General features: G+C 38.4%; 1 protein-coding gene across 1 annotated transcript; it reads left to right on the top strand.

Annotated features, from left to right (window-relative positions):
• The first annotated feature begins 1,621 nt into the window (after positions 1-1,621).
• Positions 1,622-18,814, top strand: cmtm7 (CKLF-like MARVEL transmembrane domain containing 7). Its single transcript, XM_041248087.1, has 5 exons — positions 1,622-1,879; positions 5,065-5,238; positions 14,124-14,222; positions 17,628-17,709; positions 18,387-18,814. Exons 1-5 carry the CDS (start codon positions 1,766-1,768, stop codon positions 18,398-18,400), a joined length of 483 nt encoding a protein of 160 aa, XP_041104021.1. The 5' UTR covers positions 1,622-1,765; the 3' UTR covers positions 18,401-18,814.
• Positions 18,815-20,632: the final 1,818 nt, after the last annotated feature.

The following is a 20,632-nucleotide window of genomic DNA, read 5'->3' on the forward strand; positions in this document are numbered from 1 at the left end:
AAGAAGGAATCATTTGTTCAGGTGGCTGTGGAACATAATCCAAAAAAAAAATTAAAAATGCCAGCCAACCGCTCTGTTTATATTGACTTTGCTTTTTTGGTGTGGGGCCTGAAGTGGGTTCTACGTGTAAAATGTTTGACTGGACTGCTAAATACAAGCACCCTCCCTTCCTCAGATAAGTACTTGCACACAACTCAACCCCTCCCACTTCTTCATGTGTAACTCAGATTTCCTCTAGAGGTGTGCAGCAGTAACGTATGTCCCCTTGTGAAACAGTGATCTTGTATATATTTTCTAGTTAATACCTGACAGCTGCAAATGTTGCAATGAGGGCAGACATTCCAGTAGCACAACCCCAGTGGACATTTCTAAAACCACTAGACTTTTGAAATGTAGGTTTTAGGAGTGTTTTCAGAAGCAGTCCCATGCAGTTAGTAAGCTCGGGGAAATAAAGAGCTCTGTACAAGACAGCAACAGACAAAGCATACTAATAGAATACACAGGCAGGAAATAAAATATTTAGCTGTTATAACAGTAACCATACTCTCTTACAAATAATGTAAAGATTTGCAAAGTTTCAGGAGGGAAACCGTACACCTGCAAAAACGATAATTTGTTTGACTGAAAAGTCTGTGCACCCATCAACAAAAATGCAAGCAGGTATTGGACCCACGTGAATGTCATCCTTCAGTCAGTTGCCTATTCCAATAGAATTTAAGGCAAGTAAATATAACCCTTCCTGTCTTTGCAGCGTGTCTTGGTATTGAGTTTACTTTCTCCTCCCCAACCACTGCAGGGGGATTGGAAGTCGAACTGTGTCGTCTGCGAGATCCATTTTTTTGCGGCAGTGCCAAAACAAATATCTTACGCAATTCAATTCAAGCATTTCAAAAATGTGATATATGCTTATCAACTGTTGCTTCTGTCCTGACTAAAAACACAGGGGAACTAACAATAGGAACCTTAACAATTCTACTGAAGCATATAAATGGGAGGTAAATGGATGCTGACCTTGGGAAAAACTTAGGTTTCAAATTAACATTATAGTTAAATGGTTTGCATGAACTGTTTATTGCCTTTGCAGGAACAGCTAATGTAGAACTCTGCAGATATGAAAATTAAAAATGTGTCACTGGTTATGCCAGCTTACCTCGCATTATAACTCACTTTTTCAGCTGAACAACCAAATGCTTTTCTGGTTGGGTTAGGGTTATGGTTAGGGAGGTCAGCAGTGTTGAACTGAATGTCTTGGGTCATTTGTTCTAACGTGTAGTGAGGCACACAGAAAGATAATTGTACTCCAGTGCATGTTGTTATTAATTTTGTATTTCATTTTCAATGTATTACAACCTATGGCAACCTCAAAAAAGACGTTACGTCAATTTTGCCATGTCTCCTCTCTCTCTCTCACTTCTCTCTCTCCTCTCTCTCTCTCACTCTAAATACATATATATATATATTTATATATATATATATATATATATATATATATATATATATATATATATATATATATATATATATATATATATATATAATTTTATGTACATCCCGCCTTATGTGTTGTTAAAAAAAAAAAAAAAAAAACTAAATCCTGGGAATTGCACTACACGTGATGTGGATGTTCCCCACGGCCACTCCCACGTACCCTTCCGCAAAGATTTTAAAACAGTAAGAAGCAATTGCTTCATGGGAAAATCTGAAACATTTTATTTGAAATTACATTGAAAAAAGTAAAACGCACAACTACTTTTTTGCAAAGAAGATGTCTCACACTATTGTTACAACGACAACCACCACATCAACCATCACAGACAGCGGTATTATAGATATGGGCTATGTGAGATCATTCCAGGCCATGTTAAAGATAGCGCAAATGGTAAGTGTCGTGTTATTTATTTATTCTTTTTTTTTTTTTTTTTTTTTTTTTTTTTTTTATAGCAAGTAGAGTTGATAATTTAATGTACACTTTTGAAAATATAATTAACATCGTGAAATGATTTGCTTTACCGTTGTTTTAGTCTTATTGTATATTCTTAGTACTTAGCTATATATATCCAGACTACACAGCTAAATAGTAGTGAAGATTGTTTTAACATGTCAATGAACAAACGTTTCAAGAGTTGCCTGGTGTGGTGTTATAATGGTAAATTGTATTCTAAAAACAAGGAAAAGGAGCAGAAGACGGAAACACAGCGAGGACAAAAAAAAAAAAGTTTACACAATACAGCCACGCTTCTGTTTCTCTCTTTTTTTATAGACCTATTATAAACAGACTTTATACCCAACATCATTTAGTGGCAGGTCTATGAAGCAGTGATCTTAGATGTTGTGTATTCAACATATGTACTAGAATCTACAACACATAGATATATACATTATATATATAGATCTATATATTTATATTATATATATATATATATATATATATTCATATATGGGGAGACACACCGACCCTGTTTATGCCTTAAAGTATATCCTCACGGAAGTTTAAATTTATCAGTAAGCCAATAAGTTCGTTCATCAAAGGAGTTTTCAGTATTCGGCCCATTATATTGAGACTGAACGCTATCTCTGTCGTATCGGCAGCAGGGGGGGCGTGGCCCCTGTGTGTGCCTTTATTTACAGCAAAAACCTTACAATATGTAACACGTTAAAATAGAAAAATACCCCATGAGTAAAGAATACGCTGATACGTTGTGTAGGACTTACTTTACCCCAGTGAATTAACTAAACAAAGGATGCCAAATAGCAGTGTTGGAAAATCTGAAATGTAAAGCAAAGCTGTGGAAAAACAGAACGAAGGAATTGAAACAGTTCAGTTTCTCAATGCTAAGACTAGTCTTTTTTTTCGGAAGGGAGTGAACACCCAATTAGTACTTGTTTACCTTATACATGTGTTTTTAGACACCATTTTCAGTATAATAGTCCAAGTAAAGAACAAGTGCTGGGGTAGCACAGGGGAGAGAGGATCATCTGCATATATACAGTATTAGTTATACCTATTTCTTGAGCCTTGATCCCAACTTTTAAAGCATAGTGAAATAAGTATTATTTTTTGTTGTTCAGCTTTAGATCTGTACATCAAGAAAAATGTCTGTTAAACAATAGATAAAAATATTCAGGATGTTTCTACCCCATCAAAAGATATCCAGCACAGTGCAGAAATGATAGTAATAATAGCACAGTTCTTGATAGTATACACATCGAAGCTTCTCAGATGACTGGACTGCACTGAATAGGTTTGTTCAGATGTATATACGAGACTTTTTACCAAAGAGATTTCCAATTCTTTTAATGGCATTCAGATTTATATTTTGGTCAATATGTTGTTTACAATTGTTGTTAATTGCATCCTTGTCAAAAGAAATAAACTGTTATACTCCAGAGAAAGTTTAAACTCTTATGAATTGTGAGTTTTCAACACTTACGCAGGATTGAAGGATCTCAATTATAACTGTTCAAATCGAGTCATAAGAATTAGGAGTCACCTCATGTCTATTACTGAGAGTTCCATGGCTCTCTGTCTGCCTGTCTGCAGAGAAGGGGGGGGGTGGGGGTGGGGGTGGAGAGATATTGATGCTAGCAGAAGTACTGTTAGCTGATTGGTATACTAGGAACACTTATACCCTAAGGGAACTGACATAGCGTCAGGCCTGTCTCTCCTCCCAAACTATGCTAGAGAAGGACCATTTAATACAAACATCTTTCTTTCTCTGTACGGTAAGAAAGTCATGTCGTAGAATCTTACAGCATGATTTGTGAAAACCGACATTCACCAGTTAGAAAATTCAGTAGCCTACTGCAAACAACAACTGTAGAAACAGACTGCAGCTGCCTCACATATGTGACATCTGTTAACACATTGGCTTCAGATTCAGAAAGTGCGAGAAGCACAAGCCACCTTTGTTGTCTTGGTCTGCTATAATTGTGTTTAAGAATGATATCCATGAAACAATGGACTTCTTGTTTTATATTTATAAACTGATTGAAGGGAGAACCAGGTGTGTTTCTTTAAGGACAGGAAAATGGACACAGTCATAACTCAATGAAACAAACTGCAGGCAAAACTAACTAAACAAAAACTAACTACAAATCAAACAATTTTCAATTTTTAATCACTGGAAACGATTTACAAACTACCTCGGTTATCCTGTGTTTCTGGTTTACCGTTATGAACTGCAGAACGCTGGCTCTCTTGAGCTTGAGGCGTTTTGTTTTTTTTTAATTATTTTTTTTATTTTTTATTTCTTTTTAAGGTCACCCAACAGGTTTCCGTACACCCTGTATTTGGTTAAGATGCTGAGTCTCTGCAGTGCTTGGTCTAGTTTTTGTTGACGTGTCTGACGAGTAGTATTTCATTAATGTTTCAGCTGCGATTCTCTACCTGCACACATAGCCATTTTTGTTTAGTGGGAACCATATTCATATGACGTAATATGAACGAAAGAGAACAGGGTACAACCGTACCCCGTGGGTCCCGCATGGTGTCTTGTTTATTTAACCAGGAAATGTACCCATTGAGACTGTCACCGGAGTTTACCAGGGGCAATAATTTAGAAATGACAAATACAACCAACACAATACAACGTGCGGTTCCATCTTGATCAGCAGCATACAGAAAACAAGATAAATAGATATATCTATTTTTAAATGTGAACTGTGAAATGTGGACTGAAATAATTTTGTTTTAAAAAAAAAAATACAATAATAATAATAATAATAATCATATATTATTAGATTTAGCTTGTTCATGGTCTTGCAGCGATCCTAAAACTGTTTAAACTTTCTATCTAAACAATCACTGCACTCAGACACTCAATGTTGCCGCGGCTGGGATTGAAGTACGATGTACCGAAAGGCTCAAGACACAGCAATGCGATTAACGCTTGTTAAAATAATTCATCTCCAAAAAAAAAAAAAAGATGCGTTAATCGTAGAAGTTAACTGCGATTAATTGACAGCACTAATAATAAGACGTTGTTCTTTCCAGTCATGTCAGGGATTTTTGTTACATGGGTACTGTATATAGTAAGTGTTGAGGTCACAGTGTTTTCTCCGTAGGTGGTGTTGCTGATTGCTTTCCTCTGTGTGCACTGCGCCTCGTGGACGAACTATTCTGCTTACCGGTACTTTGAGGTGGTCACAGTCTGGTTTCTTATTACCTTCTTAATTTTCTACATCATGTATGTGTTCCGGCTTCAGAAGAAAATACCATGCATCAACTGGCCTCTTACAGTAAGTAATTTTTAACATTTTTATATTGTGTTTTATTTATTTATTTGTTTATTTTGCTTCATTACTGTTATCAATCAATCAATCAATCTTTATTTTATATAGTGCCTTTCATAGTGGAACACCTTCACAAAGTGCTTTACAAGATGCAGTAAATACAAGAAAGTCCATAATACTTCAAATACATTGAAATGCATAATACATGATATGCAGTAAAAATTATGAGTCTCATTTGGTCTTTTTAAGATTAAAAAAATGCTTTTAAAATAGCAGCGTGGGACTTCTGGTGACATCACCACTCTAATGACTGCTTTCTAGGGGAGCTCCCGTTGTAGCTGACGTCACATCCTGAAGTAATAAACCCCAAACACATTATATGTAAGAACAAACAACCTCAACAAAGATGAGTCAAACTGCGAAACAAAAAAAAGAGAAGCTTAAGACGAACCTGGATGAGAAGACAAGAGACACGAGTAAGAGCAACACACCTCTGGTGGAACCACGTGGGTCATCTCTGTTAACAGAGATGAATGAAATGGAGACCGTTCTAGCAGAATTGAAAAAAATGCGTAAAGATGTTAATATCAGTCTTGAGAGAGTAGAAGAATCCGTGAAAGAAATAAAACAATCAATTTCAAGACGTGACAAAAGAATTGGAGAAGCTGAAAGCAGAATCAGTGAAACTGAGGATAGTTCTATCAGAGAGGCTGTTAAAATATTTACTTAAGGCAGCTGGAAGAGCTCAGGTACCAAGGGAAATGAATCAGTGGACCACGACTATTCGGCAGGATTACAACGCAGAAAGAAAGAGTACGCAGATATTAAAAAACAACTCGGAGAGCGAAACATTAAGTTCCAGTCTCCCTACCCAGCCAGATTGAAGATTCCTGAACGGCAGCACGAAAGTATTCTTCTCTTGGGAAGCGATTGAAGGCCTACAACATCTAGGGATCACAGCGAAACTTTCTAAGCCTAAACAGATTGAGAGAGAACTGCACCGGATAGGATGGCAAGCAGCCGGAAAAACTCACCGCAGCAAAAGCAACTTAACACGCAATGTGGTTTGTGATATAGAGATCTTGATGGGAAAGAAGGACTGAGGCATTCAACTGCAAGAATCACAAATTCAGTCCATTAAGACAGTGTTAGATATAATGTTGAGGTTATGCACAAAGATTCTATTTTCTTAATTCTTTATTTTTATTATTTGTATTATTTTTATTATTATCTTGTTGCTTGTAGATATCCTGTTACCCTACAGTATAGACATATACATGGCTCCGCTGTAAATGTGAGGTTTTAAAGTCAGTTATATAATTTTGTAAGAAAGCTCCCTATCACTTTTGTAAATTAAAACCTTCAACTGATTGTTCATCGGTCCAGAAAGATTAAGATTCCCCCCCCCCCCCCCCCCCCCCCCCCCCCTTTTTAATTTCATTTTTATTTATTTATTAAACAGTACTCTAATTTTACATAGTGGCTCTATCAATGTGACTGTGACGTAACTTTTGCTGTGAAGTTTTATGGATTCCTTTTTTTTTTGTTATATATATATATATGGCTTGCAAAAGTATTCAGACCCCTGACCAATTCTCTCATATTACTGAATTACAAATGGTACATTGAAATTTCATTCTGTTCGATATTTTATTTTAAAACACTTAAACTCAAAATCAATAATTGTAAGGTGACATTGGTTTTATGTTGGCAAATATTTTTAAGAAAAATAAAAAAAACTGAAATATCTTGCTTGCATAAGTATTCAACCCCCACACATTAATATTTGGTAGAGCCACCTTTCGCTGCAATAACAGCTTTAAGTCTTTTGTGGTAAGTATGTACTAGATTTGCACAGTGTCGGAGTGATTTTGGCCCATTTTTCTTGGCAGATTTGCTCCAGGTTGTTCAGGTTGGTTGGACGAAGCTGGTGGACTGCAATTTTCAAATAGTGCCACAGATTCTCAATGGGATTGAGATCAGGACTTTGATTGGGCCACTGTAGGACATTCACCTTTTTGTTCTTGAGCCACTCGAATGTTGCTTTGGCCTTGTGCTTGGGATCATTGTCCTGCTGAAAGGTGAATTTCCTCCCAAGCTTCAGTTTTTTAGTGGACTGAAGCAGATTCTCTTGCAGTATTTTCCTGTATTTTGCTCCATCCATTCTTCCTTCAGTTGTAACAAGATGCCCAGTCCCTGCTGATGAGAAGCATCCCCACAGCATGATGCTGCCACCACCATACTTCACTGTAGGGATGGTGTGTCTTGAGGCATGGGCAGTGTTAGGTTTGCGCCACACATAGCGCTTTGAGTTTTGGCCAAAAATCTTGGTCTCATCTGACCACAAAACCTTTTCCCAAATCGCAGCTGGGTCACTCTCATGCTTTCTGGTAAACTCCAGACGTGCTTTCAGATGGTACTTTTTGAGTAATGGCTTCTTTCTTGCCACCCTCCCATACAGGCCAGTGTTATGCAGAGCTCTTGATATGGTTGACTCGTCCACCATTTCTCCATTCCCAGCCACTGAACTCTGTAGCTCCTTCAAAGTGATTGTTGGCCTCTCTGTGGCTTCTCTCACAAGTCTCCTTGTTTGAGTGCTGAGTTTTGAGGGATGGCCTTTTCTTGGCAGTGCCTGGGTGGTGTGATGCAGCTTCCACTTCCTGATTATTGATCCAACTGTGCTCACTGGGCTATCCAAACACTTGGATATTATTTTGTACCCTTTCCCTAATCTATGCATTTGTATTACTTTATCTCTAACTTCTGTAGAATGCTCTTTGGTCTTCATTTTCCTTCAGATTCACAGCCTTACCAATGATCCTTCAACAGTGGGGTTTTTATCCAGAAAATGTGACAGCAACTTTAATGGTTCACAGGTGGAGGCCAATGGTAAGGTAATTGTGTCCTCGTTAGGGCAATTTCTTTCATCGGTGCAAACTGGGAGCTTCCACAGCACAGGGGTTGAATACTTATGCAAGCAAGATATTTCAGTTTTTTATTTTTCTTAGAAATATTTCCCAACATAAAACCAATGTCACCTTACAATAATTAATTCTGAGTTTCAATGTTTAAAAATAAAATATCAAACAGAACGAAATTTCAGTGTTCCATTTGTAATTCGGTAATATGAGAGAATTGGTCAGGGGTCTGAATACTTTTGCAAGGCACTGTATGTATATATATATATATATTAGTCTCTTGTGCAGGAAGCTGTTGAACGCTAATGAAAATATACAAACATGGTTATCAAGTAGTGTTAGTTACCCCGCTTACAGTTTAAATTGTTAATACTAATGAGGGGTTACGAACAGATCATTTCTAAGTGTTGTAAGAGTTGTAAATGGGTGGTGGGTTGCTTGGCAATGGATACCTCCTATATGGGAAGTGGTTGTGCTGGACAGGGTTTCTGAGCTGAGCTAAGGTTTAGAGATAGACTCGTGTGTGGCTGCTTTAAACAACATGCAGCCAAGGGCCTGGGCACTACAGTTGTTGCTCTGGCTACTGCTAATTCCCTTAGACACACAAGATAAAAATGTATAAAATAACATGTGACTGCTTTCAATTAGGAGACACGCTGGGTTATGAAGCACTGTGTCAGGGGAGAAAATTTTGAAGTTAGGGATTGTATCTAATACACAACTAGAATACCATAGAATGACTGTTGGATGTATTTCATGTGAAAATATTTGTTTGGTTTAATTATTTGATTTCCTATGCCCAACAGGGGAGGCACATAATCTTTAATACTGATATTCATGTAGTGGGGATATAAGGATGGCAAAGACAATCTTTAGCACCAAGAACACAATATACAAGATTTGAAAGTAGTAACTTATAACGTAAAAGGCCTGTATAGTCCCATTAAAAAGAAAAAGATACTCAGCTTAAACAAATACAGTGTAAAGTAGGCTTTATGCAAGAAACTCATCTATCTGATGCAGAGCATCATAAGTGATCCAAGTCTTGGGCCAACCAGGTGTTCCTTTCCTCCCATCACTCGGGTAGAAGACATGCGTTGGCAATAATAATTCATAGATCAACCCCATTCTCCCTTCACTCACAGTTTAATGACAAAGAGGGGAGGTTTGTATTGGTTAATGGGACTCTGGCAGGAATAGGAGTTTCCCTTCTCAATGTTTCTGCTCCAAATGATGACAATCCTCAATTTATTAAAACATTGTTTGACCTCATAACTGAAAAAGCAAATGGGGTTCTACTGGTAGGGGTGGATTTTAACTGTGTACTGTCATCAGTAACTGATAGGCTTCCAGCTTCCTCAGCCCCCTCCCTAAAATGAGCAGGGCACTTAAAAATAGCTCTACAGAGTTGGGTTTAATTGATGTTTGGAGGTACTCAAATCCAAGAGGGTGTGATTTTTCTTTTTATTCCCATCCACATTCTTCCTACTCACGTATAGAGTATTTCTTTTTGTCAAAGACAGAAGTCCATAGAATCTCAGATTGTAAAATTCTTTATCACATTGTCTGATCATGCCCCAGTGGTTTTAGACTGGGATTTGGGTAGGCAAACCACCTCCAGCCGCAGGCGCGTGAACACTTCGTTATTGAGTGATGCCACGTTTCGAGACTATATCAATAGTGAGTTACAACAGTACCTAGAATTTAATGAATCTCCTGAGGTTTCTCCTGTATATTGTGGGAGGGTGTAAAGGCTTTCTTGAGGGGGCGTATAATTGCATATAGATCAGCAAGGGAAAAAAGAAGGGAGGCTCTGCGAGTAGAATTAGAACAAAAAATACAGAAATTGGAACAGCAACACACAGCAATCTCCTGAAATTTTAGTGCAACTTAAAGAAACTCGTAGGTCATTGCATACTTTTCTAACTGAAAGGGTAGAAGGAAACTTACATTTCTTAAAGCAACATTATTATGAGCATGGCTGCAGGCCTAGCATGTTATTGGCTTTTCAACTTGGAAAACAACAAGTGTCCACGGTAGTGCAGAAGCTAGTGAGCTGGATAATGCTTTTTTAACTAAACTAGACCAGATCTCTGAGGCCTTTGCATCCTTCTACAAGAAGCTTTACTCCAATAGAGATACTGGTACTGATTTGTCAAGAATAGAGGCCTATTTACAACATATAAACATTCCGCAACTTCCCATGACACTATCCCAAAAGATAGACGAGCCTGTCACTGAAGCAGAACTAAGGAATGTGATTGAAAACTTGAAAAACAACAAAAGTCCTGGGTCAGATGGGTATACAAATGAGTTTTATAAATTCTGTTGTGATGCCGTTTGCCCGCTGTTGTTACAAGCATATTCCCATACATTGGATAGGGGGGTGCTGCCATTCACTTGGAGGGATGCTATTATTACTGTCATACACAAGGAAGGTAAAGACCGAACGGAGTGTGGGTTATACAGACCAATTTCCCGCCTTAATACAGATCTCAAGATACTTACATCTATTCTAGCCAAAAGAGTGGAGAAAGTTATCAGGGATATTATACACCCAGACCAAACAAGATTTATTCTTGGACGTCACTAAACAGACAATGTCCGTAGACTCCTTAATATCACATTACATAGCCAGGGCCAGGATGCAGGTAGCATGGCATTGGCATTAGATGCCGAAAAAACGTTTGATAGGGTATCATGGCCCTTTCTTTTTCAGGTCCTGGGTAAATTTGGATTTGGCCCTAATCTTATGAAATGGATTCAGATTCTGTGTTCTGCACCACAGGCCTTGGTACGGGTGAATGGCAGCTTCTCTCAGTCTTTTGGGCTGGAGAGAGGGACAAGACAGGGATGGCCACTGTCCCTGCTTCTATTTGCGATCAGTATAGAACCATTGGCACAGCTAATTAGGGACAATGTAGATATCAAAGGGGTGGATGTGGGAGGAGAGGAACATAAGATATTGTTATATGCGGTGTTCTTATATATGATATATATAATATCAATATATAATATATATATATATATATATATATATAAATTTTGACTCTTCTCAGGTTACAAAATAAATATGAATAAAACAGAGGCCCTGATCATGAATAAGTCCTTCATCAGATGAAACCTTTGTTCTCTTTTAAATGGACAGTGGGGGACATAAGATATTTAGGAATCAACATACCTCCTTCCTTAGATAACTTGTATAAAGCGAACTTTGTTAAACTAATTGATAGGATCAAGGGAGACTTAGACCGCTGGTCAATCTTGCCTCTATCCTTGTTAGGGAGAGTAGAAACGATTAGAATGAACATACTCCCCAGGCTTTTATATCCCTTTCAGATGCTACCTACTTATGTTCTTATGTCCACATTTAATACACTAAACCGCCTGATTTCAAGATTTATTTGGCAAGGCAAATGGCCCCGAAAACGTTATCAAGTGTTACAGCTTCCAAAACAGTCAGACGGGCTGGGATTACCTGACTTAAAGTTGTATTATTGAGCAGCCCAATTGTGGGCCATGACAATCTGGCTAAAGGAACTCATGGACACTAGGTATATGGAGAGGACTAAATGCACACAGGTCCCATTGTCAGCAATCCCATTTGTGGGAGGGAAGAGGGTGGGTGGCGCTATGAGTAGATGGTCTCTTTTTACGCACAGGTTTGGAGTGGAGTGCAACAGACTTACCATCTGCCAATGTTAATTTCTACACTAACAAGTATTGCCCATGTTAATGCTTTTGTGCCTTTGTCTGTTGATGCAGGGTTTAGAAAATGGTCTCAGTTAAATTTGCACTTTGTGCACCAATTATTACAGGATAGTCAATTAAAATCTTTTGAACAATTAAGAACAGACTTTCAGCTTCCTCAGACTGATTTCTTTTAGATACCTACAACTTAGACACTATCTATTAAACATAGAGATTGGGGGAAAGTAGTGGAAACTCCCTCACCTATTGAGCAATACTTTATTAAACTCCAGAAAGGGGAATATAGCGGAAAGCAAATAGCTGATATATACCAAGCCCTAGCTTCTGTGGTACCGAACAATACATATTGTATTAGAAGAAATGGGAGCTGAACTGCAACAGAAAAGCATACTTAAATTGTGGGACGACATATGCAGCGAGGCTCACAAAGTTATCAATGCAAATATATCGTAGATATTTTAGGACCCTACAGATAGTGACAAAGATTAACCCTGCTGTGTCTGGTGACTGCTGGAGGGATTGTGGAGAGGTGGGTAACCACCTCCATATGTTATGGACCTTCCCCAAATTGGATAGGTTTTGGGAATTTGTTTTCCAGACCATTAATAAGGTTTTCGGAGCAGCCTTCCCTAGATCCCCCAGATAGCAATACTGGGAGTAATGCCTGAGATTGTGGAGGGTAGAAGTTGCATGTACTTGCTCCAAATTTTATTCACAACTGCAAAAAAAACTTCAAGCTGGCTTAAAAAGGATCCCTCAACATATGGAGAATGGTTAAGCAAAGTGCAAGATGTATTTGTTATAGAAAAAATATCATAATTGTTGAGATCGCAATTAGACACATTTACAGAGAGATGGGTGCCCCTTTACTGCTGTCCTAGAATTATAATTAATTCATGCCTACTGTGTACATGATTGTGACATCCTCTGAGACTGCCTTTATTGGGAAATACATGGTTTATAACCTTAAAATGAATGAGATACACTGACCAACCCTGTTTATGTTATTTGAATTTTATGTCTGCTTAATATACCACCGATGAAGACTGCTATGGGATTTTAAGTACTTATTGTATATCAAAAGCTAATGTGATGGAAATGTAATGAATGCTTTATGTATTTATTTATTTTTTTGTCTTTGTCTTGTCTTGAAAACAAATAAACACTAAGTTGAAAAAAATAGTGCGGTATGTGGCATATTTAGCAACATTCATTCAGTTGTAAATGTTTTGTGATCAACTACAATTGACAATAACACTATTTTAGTTTTCAGTCTGAAAAATGTAGTTTTGCATTTGCTTCAAAAAGGATGCCTATTTATTTTTAATTTTTTTGTAATGATTTTACCTTTCTTTAATCAGGAAAGTCCTGTTGAAATTGTTATCCCTTTTCCAAGGGAGGTCTGGTCAAGGAGGTTCCATATAATACAAAAAACATGCAAATTCAGATGAGCACAATGAATACAAACAAATTATGAACCAGTTTAGGCGCACCGGCTAAAACTTCTTTAAAGTTATCAAGACAGTAAGTCTCAGTTTATTCCAAAACTATGGCGCTAGAAAACTGAATTCCCTTTTTCCAAATTCTAGGAACTGAAAATCGTAGAACAGTTTTAGTTCTAAGACTATAAGACTATAACTCTAGATACGTACATTATGACAACAGACCTGCACTGCAGATTTTATTTGAATTATAGAAATAAAAACCTAAGAGTAAATAATGAAATCTTGGTATATAAAACAGCATACTAGGTACTGCAATAAAGTTTTCTTACAGGCAGCAGATCATTGACATGGATTTTGCCAAAACGTATTTATAATGTTGTTGTGCTCCTCCCACACTTAGTGTACAATGTACACTTCATCACACGTCTGTATGCATATCAAATGTGTGTACATTTTTTGTCTGCAATGGGGCGAAGTCCCATTGTCAAGCCCTGTCTAAGCAGTGGCTGTCGAAATGGATAGCAGACACAGTCAGGATTGCCTATGAGCTGGCCAACTTGAACCGTATAGAAATGAAGTTTTACCTGGATGTAGCTGCTGTCATTGTCCTGCACCTTTTAAAAACTAAATTCATATGCACCCAAATAAATGAATGAGTAAATAATAAGAAAAAAGATAAAAAAAAGGGTTGTCAAGAAGAGTACTGTCCCAGTAGAGCTTCTGAACCGAGCTCAATGTGGAAGCTGTAGGCACTGCTTATGCAGTATATTAAATAAAAGTAACTGTATGGTGATGTAGGGTATGTGTTATGTTGCAGGAGTGTCTGCACTACGCCATTGGAACGCTACTGATCTTCATTGCATCAATTGTGGCAGCTGTCAATAGTCGAGGTTATGCAGGTCTCATTGCTGGATCGGTAAGAGTTTTTCATTACTCCACTCCTGAAGAACATAAGTAATTTCAGTTTTTTATATAAAAAAACATTTCAGTATTAATTTCAATTATGTATTATTATTATTATTATTATTACACTATGTAACACAATTTTTGTTCCTGGGTAGTAAGTGTTATTTCCTAATTGCTTATGGTTCAAAACTATAGAAAATTGCTATTATTCCCCACAAACTTTGCTTTTGTGACCAGGACAGTGATATTTTGAAATTTACCTATTTCCAATGAGAAAACAGGCGAATTTGTGTCTTTTCGTTCACATAAAGTCAGAAAAAAACAACATATGAATCCAAATTAACATGTATTTATACTAAAGTAATACAGAAATTACTACAAAAGATTTAAATGAGTAGTTTTTCGAGATTTACGATTATACTGTAAATCAATTTCACGAATCAGCCCCCAAATGTAGTCTCCCATCATGTTCTCGTTATACTGTCCTTGGTAGCAGCGTTCAAAGTCCAGTATATCCTGGTGGAAGCGCTCGCCTTGCTCCTCCGAGTACGCTCCCATGTTCTCCTTGAATTTATCAAGATGAGCATCAAGGATATGGACTTTGAGGGACATCCTACAGCCCATTGTGCCGTAGTTCTTCACCAGAGTCTCAACCAGCTCCACATAGTTTTCGGCCTTGTGATTGCCCAGGAAGCCCCGAACCACTGCGACAAAGCTGTTCCAAGCCGCTTTCTCCTTACTAGTGAGCTTCTTGGGGAATTCATTGCACTCCAGGATCTTCTTTATCTGTGGTCCGACGAAGACACCGGCTTTGACCTTTGCCTCAGACAGCTTAGGGAAGAAGTCTTGAAGGTACTTGAAGGCTGCCGACTCCTTATCTAGAGCTCTGACAAATTGTTTCATAAGGCCCAATTTGATGTGCAGTGGTGGCATCAGCACCTTCCGGGGGTCCACCAGTGGCTCCCACTTGACGTTGTTCCTTCCCACAGAGAACTCGGTCCGCTGTGGCCAGTCCCGCCTGTGGTAGTGCGCCTTGGTGTCCCTGCTGTCCCAAAGGCAAAGATAGCAGGGAAACTTGGTAAAACCACCTTGGAGACCCATCAGGAATGCCACCATTTTGAAGTCTCCTATGACCTCCCAGCCGTACTCATCATACTTCAAGGTGTCCAGCAAGGTCTTGATGCTGTTGTAATCCTCTTTGAGGTGCACCGAGTGAGCCAGGGGAAGAGACGGGTACTTGTTACCATTATGGAGCAGCATGGCTTTGAGGCTCTTAGATGAGCTGTCAGTGAAGAGGCGCCACTCATTCTGGTTACAGGCGATTCCGATTGTCTCGAACAGACTGGTCACATTGTGGCAGAAGCAGAGCCCATCTTGACGGGTGAAGAAGCTGGAAAAAGGTTGGTGACGCTTCCTCTGATCTGCGACTTGCACACTTTCATCCAACAAGTTCCACTGCTTGAGCCTAGACGTCAAAAGCTCGGCATTGGACTTGGTGAGACCAAGATCTCTAATCAAGTCGTTGAGGTCTTTTTGGTTGGGGTAGTATGGGTTTCTCTCCTCAGCTCCACCTCTGAAATTGTCATCTGGATCTACAACGTCTTCCTCGCTCTCTTCTAAAGACGGCTGCTCTCTCTCCGGAGGAGTGGGTACGGGGAGCTCATGGCAGTGTGGCACCGGGGCGATGGATGAAGGAAGGTCCGGATACGTGATAGCAGGTGCATTCTTGCCAGTCCGACGTTTGGAAGGGTCCACCATGCAGAAGTAGCAGTTGCTTGAGTGGTCAGTGGGTTCCCGCCAAATTCTTGGGATAGCGAACTTCATGGCTCTCTTTTCCCCTCTGTACCATCCTACAAAAATACATTTATTTCACCCATGACTAATGTGTAAGAGATTCTCGCAACATTTTTCATATATGATATATTTTTTCAATAACATTGAAAATTGTAAAACATTTTAAAATTAAAAACTTTTAGAATTTTAAAAATTTTAACAAATTTTATAACATAAAATTCCGAGCAACAATTGTCCATCTTACCTTCCAGAGTTTTTTTGCAGTGCTCGCAGGTGAAATGAGGTGCCCAGGGTTTGTCTTGATCCCCGACAGGCATGCCGAAATATGCCTTGTAGGCCTCACACATCTTAGCAGATGCTTCCACGGAGTACTTTTTCGCTCTTGTCTTGATAAATTGGCTGCAGACATAGCAAAATGCGTCTGCCGGATGCTTGCAGCCTCTTGTTGCCATCTCAGAAAAATGCAGATATGTGTCCACTTAGGCAGCTGGAACTAAACTGAACTGGTGGGCTTAAGGCCCCTGTATTTATACTACTATTTATATTACTGGAAAGTTCTAGAAAGTTCTAGAAGTTACTCTAAGTTTACTCAGCACTGAATCTATCAGGAATGTTCTGGAAAATAGGTACATTTCAAAATATCACTGTCCTGGTCACAAAAGCAAAGTTTGTGGGGAATAATAGCCATTTTCTATACCTTTGAGGCATAAGCAATTAGGAAATAACACTTACTACCCAGGAACCAAAAAAAAAAAAATTGTTACACTGTGTTATTATTATTTCTATGTTTTGAAGCAGTATGTGGCATTAATAAAACAGACTATTTGCCAGGGGTCAGACACACTGAACCATTTTCTTAAACTGTGTTCTGATAAGCGCAGGTAAACTGCCACTAACTGCTGAACATTAAACTTCAATGTGCAACAAGCAATTGTACAGGACACTTAACACTGAAAATATGAAGTCGTTTACCAGAACTGCTGATAAACCTAATAGCTGTGCCTTCCCATAAATGTCATTGTGGAGATACACTTTCACTTTCCGAGATCCAGGCCAGATTTCATCCTAGTTTCGTTTATAGTTTGCGGGGTGTTTTTTCACAGGGGAGTTAACTTTATTTCCTATCCGTGTTAGAAACTCGCAATCGCCCTACACCCAGTCCTGGTTTTCAGAACTTTCCTAATGTAGTTACATTGGAACGACCAGGTGCCAGGTCTTTAAGTAAACATACTCTTTGTAAATGTCATCTGAACTGATCATTCATATCACAGCATAAACAAGTGTCTCCTGACTGCTGTGAATCGTATTGCTGTATAGTATATAGGCATTGGCAAAATGTGTTTAAAATCGGTTAGCAACTTCTAGTAAAGCTGCTTGTTCTTCCAACATTTTGAATTGCAGCCCTTTCAGTTAATAAATGAATAGACACTCAAAATAGTTTCTGTGCTGCAAACAACAAAGGAGAGGCAATGTTCTTCATGACTAACATGTGACTCCACCCCTTTCCTTCTATAATACATGTCATTGGTGTGTTCTTAAGGGGTGTGTTTCCAATGCAGGCTCAAATTCTGTACAAGGTCTAGGCGTAGTAGACTGTGTGATGTTTCTACTTCTTTTTCAGTTCTTTGGATTTTTTGCCACTGTTCTGCTTGCCATGAGCATATGGATGTCCTACAAAATCACTTGTGGATCTCAGCCAACAAGTTAGTATCAAAGATCTGGTTAATTGTCATTAGCTGTATTGTAGCTGCCATTGTGTGGTGTAACAGCAGTATGATTTAGATAAAAGAATTCTAATTAAACTTGAGCAACCATTGTTGTCAGCCACCTTATAAGGATATCTGTGTTGATTTATTTACCTTTTTTACCTTTGTGATGTGATTTTTTTTTTACCCTTTTTACATACAAATTACTGAAGGAAAATTGCCACCTCAGTCCGAGAAAGTAACATAAAATGTAATATTAATTAAATATAAATACATTATATATGTCAGGATAGGAACTATTTAAATGCTATCTAGAACTAGTACTACTCATTTACATGCAATCTATTTTAGTTAACCGTCTGTATGTTTTTGAGGTTGTGAATGATACTGTAACTTTATTTACTTATTTTAGGGTTCTCATTCTAACAGAGTTACCTGGCAGTACATATAAAAAGGATCAAATAACATAAGGGACATCAACTGTAATAAAGAGCTTTTATTATAGTTAACATTAAATTATTGCACACAGTTTTCATGTAAGGCTATTTTAAGGATAGGGACCCCACATTTAAAATGTAATGCTAGTCTGTGTAAAATAAAGTTATATATAGCACCTGGTTTGTTTCTTTAGAAGTGCTTGGATAAAACTGTATTTTTGTTGTTTCTTTCTTCAGGTGCAGCTGTATAACAGACCTGCCAGACTCTTCAATCCATCCATGTTTACCATGCTTATGAAATGTGCTGAAACAAGGGCTAAGCTCCTTGAGACTTTAGTGCCTTAAATAAGACAGTATTATATTTAAATTAGGGTTATGCACCTGTACAAATATACCAGTACATTACACAGCAGGATTTTAAAATGCCAGGTGCATATGTTTGCATTTATGTTTAAAAAGTGTATTAAACTTATTAGAAACAAATGGTCACACTTTAAAAAAAATATAGTTTAGAGGATACAAAACTATCCACTTAATGTATTTTAAGGCTTGGGATACAGTTTTTCAGTAGTGCCTTTTGTGAGTTTACCAGATGGGTTTTTGCATTTCAAAATCTGCCTTTACTTCTTTTTCTTCTTTTTATTTTAATAAAATATTTGAATACAGTGGTGGCCTTTGATGGTTATTACCTCATCATTAGCATTTCAACAAAATACTTGCATGTTTTTTCACTTAAATATAACCTTAACATAAAAGATAAAGCTCAAGTAAACTTAATTATGGTATTACAATAGGAGATTAGAGAATAAACACGCCAGTATTTATTTAAAATATTTATGATTTAAAATACTTTTGCTGTATTCCAAAAAAAGTTTTCAAACATATCAATCATAACCATACATTTTAAATGTTTAGATACATTTTTACACCACTAGATTTTTTTTTTTGTTCACTTGGCAAATGCTTTGAATTGTATTGAAATAAATGACTACCATATTTTTGGTGCTAAAACGAGTTTAGTGGTGGCGCCGGGAGTGATGTAAGGTGACACAATATCTATAGGCTGCAATACAGTAGAGATTGAATGTAAAACTACAGTACAATATCAGGTCAAAATCTGGTCTCTTTGAGCACATCTGTAGTTGACTAAAACCTAATTCCAGCAGCTTTGGAAAATAGCGTCTGTATTAAGATCGTGAGTCATTCCTCTGCAAAGGGCTGCCAATTTCAATGTTCTGCTTCATCTCCGCTAAATTCTGCAATGTTCTCTTTGTGACTGTGTGACATTATGTCATGTTTTACTAAGGGCCTGCTTTCCATGCAGTTTAGAAACTCCAGATTCTCTCTCCACTGACTTATGACGTGGCATACACATACCAGGCATATTCCTCGCGCCGTAGAAAGTGCACGTCTAAAAATGTATGGTTTTAAAGGGTGGGTAAATCACCTCCTTATGCTTACAAGACTTCAGCAGTGAAAATTCAGTTTGTGACGTAACCTTCTACTATAACTAAGGCCCTGTGAAAATCACGGCAATTTTCTTTAAAATTCATGGCAGTGTCATAAGTATCGTATTTCGCGGAATGTGCACGGAAATATGTTCTAAATCATGTGTACAGATTCTTATTATTTTTTAAACAGCAAATATACAGATAAATGCACTGACATCAAAATTAATGTCAAAATGCGGCTACCCTACCAGGTGGGGGCAAGCCACCATTATTATACGCAGTCGAGACTGTGTCCACAATCCAATGTGACAGACGCTGCTTATTGAGGGGCTGTCCAAGGGTCCGTGTCCTGTGGCAGATGAAGAGCTGGTCAGATTGATGCAGAGCTCTTGTCCTGTGCACGTAGCATTTCAGTGCCCGCACTGGGCAGAGGAAATTCAATCTCTCATCCTCTGTTGAAGCAAATGGAAGTGGATGGAAGGACTTAAGTTCCACAGACTGACTAACGTGGAAGGCTGTAATCACCATGGGGAGGAAAGCAGGGTTGGTGCGCAGACACCCTGCTGCCATCCCCCCAACTATGCATGCAGGAGCTGTGCACAGACACAATCGCAGAGCGCCTTTAAGAAAATGGGTAGCCAAAAATGCGCGCCCGGAGACATTGAATCTACGGGGTCATGGCAAGCAGAGAGAGCAGGTAAATATACCTTGAAAATGGAAGATGACCTACCAACATCAACAAGTTATTGCAGAAACTGAATGATGACTTGCATAGGGCAAGATATTGGGTCATTGCTTCCAGGCAGACACCAAGCTTGGAAATACCTCCATTTATACCTGTAGAAGGACCTAGTGGAGTCTGCCCTAGCATTCTGCAACGTACCCACAACCGCATCTGATAGCCCTAGGGCTAACCAGCAGTCCCTTTCAAGGGCCAGACCCATAGCCAGAACCTACCTGGTTCTGGGTGCGAAAGAGAGTCTTTCACCTGACTGAGGAGATCCATGCGAAGTTGAATCTCCTAGGGCTGGC

The sequence above is a fragment of the Polyodon spathula genome, chromosome 4 (genome assembly GCF_017654505.1).
Source record: "Polyodon spathula isolate WHYD16114869_AA chromosome 4, ASM1765450v1, whole genome shotgun sequence".
Taxonomy (NCBI): Eukaryota; Metazoa; Chordata; class Actinopteri; order Acipenseriformes; family Polyodontidae; genus Polyodon; species Polyodon spathula.